Source organism: Carcharodon carcharias, chromosome 20 (assembly GCF_017639515.1).
Source record: "Carcharodon carcharias isolate sCarCar2 chromosome 20, sCarCar2.pri, whole genome shotgun sequence".
NCBI classification, from domain to species: Eukaryota; Metazoa; Chordata; class Chondrichthyes; order Lamniformes; family Lamnidae; genus Carcharodon; species Carcharodon carcharias.
Genome location: NC_054486.1, coordinates 106351648 through 106361574, shown reverse-complemented (window position 1 = coordinate 106361574; position 9927 = coordinate 106351648). Strand labels below are relative to the sequence as shown.

At 44.5% G+C, this 9927-nt stretch overlaps 1 protein-coding gene across 7 annotated transcripts in view; it reads right to left on the bottom strand.

The window, feature by feature from the left end:
• Nucleotides 1-7326: 7326 nt before the first annotated feature.
• Nucleotides 7327-9927, bottom strand: part of dglucy (D-glutamate cyclase) — a 69785-nt gene continuing 67184 nt past the window's right edge. For all 7 annotated transcript variants that reach the window (XM_041215261.1, XM_041215258.1, XM_041215257.1 and 4 more), the window contains one exon: nt 7327-7712. In XM_041215261.1, coding sequence (XP_041071195.1) covers nt 7554-7712 — 159 coding nt within the window. In that variant the 3' untranslated portion in view covers nt 7327-7553. The remainder of the gene's footprint in view (nt 7713-9927) is intronic.

Below are 9927 nucleotides of genomic sequence, written 5' to 3'. Positions count from 1 at the left end.
GGAATGACCACCCGTGGCCAGTACTGCTGTGAGGGCTTGCAGGTCAGAGCATATCCCAATCATAAGGTGTTCCATCCGATTGAACCCCCTCTCTATGAGAGTCACCTATCTCTCATTGGAGGAAGCCTGAAGCTCTGCCCTGAGAGTCAAACCTTCACGTGCACTCTGCCTGGACTCCTCCATCGCAGAGACCAACTGAAGCATTCCCTCATGCAACTCTGCCAGATGCAAACGCACTTCCTGCTGCCTGTCCTGCAGCTGCTGCGTTGGGGACAACTCCAGAGGCATGTCACCAGTACCGGACTCAACATGTGCCTCGCCCCTGCAGCGCTCCAGCTGCTGGTGCCATCGGCACTCTCTGTCCCTACCATCTCCTCCAGCGATTGTGATGTGCCCTCTCCACTGTGACCCGGGACACTAGCCAACGGTAAAGTCCCCACTGAAGTGTGTGTGTTTGCGCTGGTGCCTGGCTGGCTGAAATGATGTGCTGCAAGTTGCACATGTTGGCCCACGGGTGTGGACGGGGGGGCTGCGGTGTTGAGGTGCACGTCGTTCTGGTGGTGATGCTGAAATTAATAAGGACATTGCATCAGTTAGCGTACAGTCAGTTCAACCTTTCATCCCTTTCCTCCCCAGCCTCGTAAGTCGCTCACCCTTCAAGACCCTAAGGAGACCAACATTGATGGGGTAGAAAAGAGTCAAGAGGAGCCCAACCATTAAACGCACATGCAGACAGGCTAGTCAGATGGCCTCAGGAATGCCACATGGAATGTTATGTACCATAGGAGTGGGGAGTATGCAGAGGTACCTGACCTGGATGCATTCTGGCCTGGATAGTTGTGGGGCTGAGGAAACATCACAAACAGTTGTGACATTTGCCGTGGATCACAGGAGATTGAGAGGCCACATTATTAGTCTTCATTCCATTAGGAGGGCATAGACCGGGTGGGCAGAAGGCAACATTTCCCCTTGACGCAGGGATGAGTAACATGGGGGTATTTATCTAAGTCGAGTGCCATGAGGTTCACAGCTGAGGCGCTGAGGACCTTTTGGACAGAGTAATGTGGGGCGCACTGGCTGAAAGGGTGCTGGAGGTCCCAAACCCCCTCAGATGGAATAAGTCTTTGGCTGTGCAGCAGCGATCCAATGGCATGTTAAACCATGGATATAGTGGTCACAAATGGGATAAGGTGACTTTGGAAGGTGGTGGAGATGCGAATCCTCAAGGGGACGGCTGTCCCTCCTGTATGATCCACATGTCAGAGCGTCTCAGTCTGTCAATGAGTGTTGTTTCAGCATTAATGATTGCAGAAACCATCAGTGGTTTGGATGGTGGGCAGACAGAGTGGATCGGACTGTGGACCTTAAATACCTGGCCACTGGACCCCAGCCTCGCTGCCCTTGGCTGCCCTGACCTCCTGCCCAGCTCCATGGCCTGTTCTTCAAAGGTTGTGAGGCGCTGGAGGATGGCGTGCCCACCTCCAGTCCTCTGGCGCTCTCATGCATTGTGCTGACTTTTTGCCTGCAAAACAGAGAAGAGGATTTATTGGGGCTGGTCACTCATGTACTCTGCACGCGCACCTCAACCACAGTGGCCCATCTGAGACCTCCAGCAGCTCCTGTCCACACTACTGGTGATCAGTCCCAACCCCCTCCCCCAACGGCCGCCTTGGACAGATTTGGCGTCCATCACTTTGAATAGCACACGGGTCTTAGCGCCCATGGCAAGAAGGCGTAACTAAGTGCGGCGCAGATGGCACTTGGCCAAAACACCTTGAGGCATCTCATTACCATCAATATGACGTGTTGTAGTTCTGAGTATGTGTCTAGCGGCCTCCCCTGCAGGTTGACCCCAGACGACTAAAATGCCACAAACACCAACATATGCTGCGGGGAGAACCCTTCTTCTCCTCAACCACTAAGGCTGATGTAAGCATGGTCAGTACCTGTTTGCCCACCCAGCGTGCGTCAGATGCCCTATGCAGTAATGAAAGCAAGATGTGGAGGGGGGGGTGCTCAAAGGCTAAGGCCACCTTCTGGGTTAAATGGCCAAGACCGACATGGTACTCACCCATCCAGAGTGCAGCAAGTCATTGAATCTTTTTCTGCACTGGGTGCCAGTGCGCCACATATCATCATGGGCACTGACAGCGTCACCCGCCTCCCCCTCCCACACCTGGCTGGTGACCCTCCTCCTCCCATCCTCCGGATACAGCAGGTGCCGACGGATAGACACCTCTTGGAGGAGGACAGCAAGGCATGTATCTGAAAATCAGGGGGCACAGTGGCCCCCCGCTGGCCTCTCTTGCAGCCTGCCCCCCTCCGCCTGCTCATGTGGCTGTGCAATCGGTCCTCCCTCCCTCTCTCCATGAGTGGCCATGGTGCACTGCCTCAAGCAGGCTGCCTGGCTGCTCTTTATACAGACTGCTGGCTCCCCATTGGAACCGGCAGTCTGAGGCCGCCTGCCCCCGCGACTATTTTCCTGTTCTCCACAGGAGTCGCTTATCCTTAATTGGCCCACCCGCGGAAAATGGTGGCATGGCCCGTTTTGCCAGCAGCATTCAGCTGCCCGCCCTCCGCCAAGTCAGTCGGGCAAATGGAAAATTCTGCCCTGTGATTGGCATACCATATATCATTTCTCTGTTTCACTGCAAAGTCTCGTGGTACTATTTGTTGTTCAAACCACAGAGCTTGTACCCAAGTTCTAAAATACTCCAGTCACAGAAATATTTCCTGGGTACATCTTTCTTCCTCATAAAATTTGTCAGTCTTCTGAGGCAAAATGAAATCTTGAATGGCACTGTCCACAATTATTTTGAGGACAACTTAAGACACGGCTGATGACTGACACAGACACTGGAATAACCTGTTTTGTGGGGAAAATGTATTAATTTGGGGAGAGAGAATGGAAGCACAACACAGTTCTCTATTATTTCTTGGTCATGTTGTGTTGGTTTTTGAACCTTTCCCAATCCTCTGGTTTACCACTAATCTTTGCCACATTGTACGTTTTTTCTTTCATTTTGATACTATTCTTAACTTTCATGGTTGGTTTATCCCCTTCCAACAAGCCTTGTTCCTCACTGGGATATATTTTCATTGTAAGTCATGAGCTATTTTCTTAAACATCTGCCATTGTTCATAAACAGGCTTTTCTGCTAAACTCCTTTCCAAGTCCACTCCAACGAACTCTGCTCTCATGCCTTTGTAATAATTACCCTTATTTAAGTTTAGAACAGATGTTTCCCAACTCAGTTTCTCACTCTCAAACTGAATGCTAAATTCCACCATGTTATGGTCACTGTTTCCTAGGGGATCTTTTACTCTGAGATCATTTATTAAACCTGCCCCATTACACATTACCAGATCCAAAATAGCCTTATCCCTGGTTGGATCCACCACATATTGTTCTTGGAAACTGTCCCTAATACACTCTATGAATTCTTGCTTGTGGCTACCCTCTGCCAATTTGATTTTCTCAATCTACATGGAGATTAAAGTCACCCATGATTAATACACTGCCTTTTTTACACACTCTCATTATTTCCTGATTTATTCTCTGTCTGACAGCATAGCTACTGTTAGGGGGTCTATAGACTACTCCCACCAGTGTCTTCTTCCCCTTATTTCTTACCTCCACCCATATGGATTCCACATCTTCCGATCCAAGATAATTTCTTGCTATTGTACCTATTCCATCTTGTACTAACAAAGCTACCCCACCACCCTTTCCTTCCTGCCTGTCCTTTCAAAAAGTCACATATCCCTGAATATTTAGTTCCAAGCTTTGATCTCCTTGCAACCATGTCTCCATTATGGCTATAAGATCATACCCATTAATCTCTATTTGTGCCGTTAATTCATTTATTTTGTTCTGAATCTTGTGAATACCACATGCATTTAAGTAAAGAACCATTAATTGTGCCTTTTTAACATTTTTTTTCCTTCTTTGACCTGATTTGCTGCTTTTTTTTATGTTTGTACGCTCTATCCCTTCCTGTCACACTCTGAATATCATTACCCAAGTAGCTGCTCTGCAATCTGCCATATCCTTATGCTTTGTAAGCCTACTTATCCCTTCTCCAGAACCCTCCCAACTTCTATTTAGTTTAAAGCCCTCTATTCAGCCCTAGTTATTTGATTCGCCAGGATACTGGTCCCAGCATGGCTCAAGTGAAGCCCATCCCACCGGAACAGCTCCCTTCTACCCCAGTACTGATGCCAGTGCCCCATGAACTGAAACCCATTCCTCCCACACCAATCTCTGAGCCACGCATTTAACTCCTTGACTTTATTTACCCTATGCCAGTTTGCCCGTGGTTCAGGTAGTAATCCCGAGATTATTACCTTGGAGGTTCTGCTTTTTAATTTAGCTCCTAACTGTTCAAATTCTTTCAGCAGAACCTCCTTTCTAGTCCTATCAATGTAGTTGGTATCAAAGTGGATGGTGACAACTGGATCCCTCCCATCTGATTCCAAGTTCCTCTCCATCCCTGAGGAGATGTCCTTAACCCTGGCACCGGGCAGGCAACACAACCTTCGGGACTCATGCTCACAGCTGCAGAGAACCGTATCTATCCCCCTAATTATACTGTCCCCAACACTACTCCGTTCCTATTTCCTCCCCCCACTTGAATGACTCCCTGTACCACGGTGCTGTGGTCAGTTCATTCATCCTCCCTGCAGTCCCTGCTCTCGTCCACACAGCTTGCAAGAACCTCGTAACTGTTGGACAATTTCAGGGGCAGAGGCTCCTTGAACGCTACCCCCTGGGTCCCCAAACCTGCCTCACCTGCAGTCACACCCTCCTGTCCCTGATCACAGACAAAATCCAAATTAACTAACCCGTGGGATGTGACTGCCTCCTGGAGCAAAGTGTCCAGGTAAATTTCCCCCTCCCTGATATGGTGCATTGTCTGCAGCTCACACTCCAGCTCCTTAACTCGGATCCGAAGTTCCTCAAACTGCAAACATTTACTACAGCTGTGTTTACTCCAGATCACCTTGGTGTCCAGCAGCTCCCACATGCCACAGGGGTTATCCATTTTGGTAGCAAAACCAGGAAGGCGGATTATTATCTGAATGGCTATAAATTAAGAGAGGGGAATGTGCAATGAGATGTGGGTGTCCTTGTACACCAGTCGCTGAAGGCAAGCATGTAGGTGCAGCAAGCAGTGAAGAAGGCAAATGGTCTGTGGCCTTCATAGCCAGAGGATTTGAGTACAGGAACAGGGATGTCTTGCTGCAATTGTACAGGGCCTTGGTGAGACCACATCTGGAATATTGTGTGCAGTTTTGGTCTCCTTATCTGAGGAAGAGTGTACTTGCTATAGAGGGAGTGCAGCGAAGGTTTACCAGACTGATTCCTGGGATGGCGGGACTGACATATGAGGAGAGATTAAGTCGATTAGGATTATATTCGCTGGAGTTCAGAAGAATGAGGGAGGATCTCATAGACACCTATGAAATTCTAACAGGACTAGACAGGGTAGATGCAGGAAGGATGTTCCCAATGGTGGGGGAGTCCAGAACCAGGGGTCACAGTCTGAAGATATGGGGTAAACCATTTAGGACTGAGATAAGGAGAAATTTCTTCACCCAGAGAGTGGTGAGCCTGTGGAATTCGTTACCACAGAAAGTAGTTGGGATCAAAACATTGTATGCTTTCAAGAAGGAATTAGACATAGCTCTTGGGGCGAAAGGGATCAAAGGGTATGAGGAGAAAGCGGGAGCAGGCTATTCAGTTGGATGATCAACCATGGTCATAATGAATGGCGGAGCAGGTTCAAAGGGCCGAATGGCCTACTCCTGCTCCTAGTTTCTATGTTTCTAACACATCGCCCATCCTGCCTTCACTATCTTATTTTGCTTAATTTGTTAATTAATTACTCTAGCATGCCTGCTCTTTACATTTTATTTAAATTATTTATACCAGTAACAAAATTATACTTAACAAGCTAGTTTTAAGAGAAAATAAAGGCTAGAGATTTAAACACTAACTACAGACCTTAATTTTAATCTAAAGACTAGATATACTCACCAATCAGTTGCTCTTGACGCTCTTTTTAAATGAAGTCTCCCCACTCTGTTTTAAATAAGCTCACCCACTCTCTGTTTCAAATGAAGTCCACGCTCACTCGCTCTTTGTTTTAAATGAAGTCCACGCTCACTCGCTCTTTGTTTTAAATGAAGTCCACGCTCACTCGCTCTTTGTTTTAAACGAAGTCCATGCTCACTCACTTGTTACTTGCCACAAGTGGAGCTATCAAAAAATTACTTGGGTTGAGAATTTCCTCAGAACTGCAAGCATTCAACTTTGTAACATCACAGGGAGTGTGGAAGAAACCCTATTTACATGTTTAAATGTGATTTTCACCACATGTCCAGGGAATGTACGCAGTAGAATGACAGCAGCACTAAAGAAATTCTTAGTCTTTGTTTTACAAAATTTATCTGCCTGTATATGTTTCAGCACGAGCAGTTCCTGCATGACGGTGGCACTGGTGCCAAAATTTATTAAGGTGGAATGTAAACATCTCCTATTACGCCTTCGACCCATCTTGTTTGCCAGTTCTTGATATACAGACGCCCTCTCAGGAGAGGATTAATACACCATTTTGGCCATATTTTGATTTCATCCATCCGAACTGGAACTTCATATCATGGCTATGAGCCAGAACTTCATGGAGCTGAAAACCCCTCATTATCCCAATCCCACAATATCCATTTAAAGGATGTTCAGAGACAATGTAACAGATCTTCGAAAGTTAAGTACTATATTCATTTTATTATAGTAAATTCCTTTCCTTATAAATGTAATGTGTAACTTAGCCCAAAACGTATATTTTTTTTTCACCTACTGGGGTTGTCAGAAGAGTATGGTGGACTATCTCATACATCTATAAAAACAAAAAAACTGCGGATGCTGGAAATCCAAAACAAAAACAAAAACAGAATTACCTGGAAAAACTCAGCAGGTCTGGCAGCATGGGCGGAGAAGAAAAGAGTTGACGAAACGTCAACTCTTTTCTTCTCCGCCGATGTTGCCAGATCTGCTGAGTTTTTCCAGGTAATTCTGTTTTTGTTTTTGTATCTCATACATCTTCCTAGTGTTTCATGCAAAGATTTGGAGCATTTCAGATTCAATGACCAAAGCTTACATCCAATTCATAAAATACTGCAATGAGAGGAATATTTCCTAGCTTTTGCCTTTATTCTTCATTAATTTTGTCAGTACTCCGAGGTAAAATGAAACCTCAAACATAACTGCGCACTTATCCAGAGAACAAGCTTAGAAATGACTAACACAGACACTGGAATAACCTGTTTTGTGGGAAGATGAGATTGTATTAATTTTTGAAGTGAAATGGGAAGCACAACACAGCCATAAAAACATGAAATTAATCAAGAAAAGTAACACTGCATTATAACCTACCTGTTGTGAAAATATATCAATTAGTTAGTGTAAACCTAACTGGAACTTATGCAGTTAAAAGGTCAGCAAGAATGATTGTAATTCTATATTAAAGCTTCCTGCACGCCCACTTTGTGAACTAGTTTGATTGGACCTGTCCCAGTGTGATTTCCAACAGCTGTTTGATCATAGATGAGTGCGTGTCATGGAACAGCAAGCCGTCCACTTCCATCCCCAAATTCCCAGTTTTTCCACTTCGAATTCCATGTTTCACCAGCAATTCCAGTAGCTTTTCTTCCTGAGGGCAGATGAAAAGATTGACCATAGAACTGAGAGGTTATAAGCATCAGGAAAGGTTGATCAGGCTGGAGCTCTTCACTCCAGGAAAGAGAACACCGAGGGGTGATCTGATAGATGTCTTTATGATAACAAAAGAATTTGATAGGGTGGATGTGGAGAAAATGATTTCACTTGTGGTGGAGGTCAAAACTAGAGTAAAAGATAGTGATTAATAAATCGAGTTGGGAATTCAGAAGCAATTTCTTTACCCAAACAGTGGTTAGAATGTGGAACTCACTGCCAGAGGAAGTAATTGATGCGAATAGCATAGATGCGTTTCAGGAAATGAAGGAGGAGGAAGAGAAGGTTATGCCTGATGAAGGTGAGTTGGAGGAGGCTCACATGGTACACAAACACCATCATAGACCATTTGGACTAAATGGTCCGTTTCTGAGCTGTAGGTTCAATGTATCATTCAATATACACCAAGCAAAGTTTACAGCATTGCATTAGCAAGCATCCTATGTCCAGTGTGCTACTGGCTATGTGCAAAATGGTGGTTAATGTAGCTTCACCCCTACAATTACACATCAGATGTCTTCACGATATTACCCAGAGCAACTAAGGAGAACCTGTTTCACTGAGGGAAGAGATAACTTTATAAAAAAGTCAAGTCAGTCAGTTAAATTAAACTGTACCAGCTATCACTAAAAGCTAGTGGACAGGTACAGGTATAAAAATAATTTAAAAGGCTAATGCCATTATCTCAGGAAGGTTGTAATACAAAGGGATGAAAGTTATGTTACAGTTATATAAAACTCTGGTTAAACCTGATTACGAGTGCTGTATTCATTTCTGGGCACTGAACCTCAGAAAGGATATACTGGCCTCAGCTAGAATGCAGTGTAGATTCACCAGAATGATACCTGGGCTAAAAGGGTTAAGTTTTGAGGGCAGGTTGCTGAGCTGAGGCTTATATTCCTTTGAGTATAGAAGATTAAGGGGTGATTTAATTAAGGTATTTAAAATGATCAAAGGAGTTGATGGAGGGGAAGTATTTACTGTAGCAGTATTTACAAAGCAAATAGATGTTGGACGAGGAATATTATCCCAGGACAAAATTGCACATTTTCCTCTTTGAAAGCTTTTGGATGTCAGAAGAGGGGAAAACTGAGATGAAACGCAAACCAAATATCACATCAAGATTAACACATCAGACCTGAATATCATCAAACTTTGAAGGGGGTATTAGGAGGGAAGGATTTTCAGATGTGAAACTCAAACCAAACATCATGTGACAGAGTCACTTGATTCATCAGGACCTGAATATTATCAGGCTTTGAACGTGGTAGGAGAAATATTTGTCTGTTCTGTCTGTGGGAAAAGATTTTGAACCTTAAAATTAGAGCTAGGCTGTTCAGGGGTGATGTCAGAAAGCACTCATGCCACAAAAAGTAATGAAAATCTGAAACACTCCCCCTCAAAAAAGTGAAGGGCTCAATTGAGAATTTCAAAACTGAGACTGAGAGATTATTGTTAGGCAAGGGTATTAAGGGGTATGAAATGGATAGGATAAATGGAGCGAAAAAACAGATCATCCATGATTTAATTGAATGACAGAGCAAGCTCAGGGACTGAATAACCTCCTCCTATTCCAACACTCTATATGTATTTTGAGCTAGTTGCTTACCCAACAAGTTACTGTATTTCAAAGTAATTTGTTGGACATAAAGTACTTTGAGACAATTCTGAGACACAGAATAAGGTGCTACGTAAAGGGAAGCTTTTCCTTCCGAGCGAGTGATAGTGAAATAGGCTAACTACAGTGACAACTTAAAATCATGTAACAGCTTTAGTATAGGTAAATGTCTCAAGGCGTGGTGTGAGAAAGTAATCAGTCAAAGAGCTGACGCCGAGTCAGAGGGGGAGACATTAAGATGGCAACCAAAAGATGAGTCAAAGTAGTAGCCTTCATCCATCCGGCTGATGTGCAGGGTGTGATGTAGGAAACCTAATGACTCGGAGCAAACAAAATGTTATGCGGAATAACTGACACGATTTATCCACTTCCAAAACAAGTTCAATATTCTATTTTTAAAAAGGGCTAAAAGGCTTGCAGTAAAATCCAGGACCAATCGAGGTGGATCATAGATTAGAAAGCACAGCAAATCAAGAGGTACTGGCTTGATAGGAAGAAGAAAACAGACTTGCATTTATACATTCCTTTCAAGAAC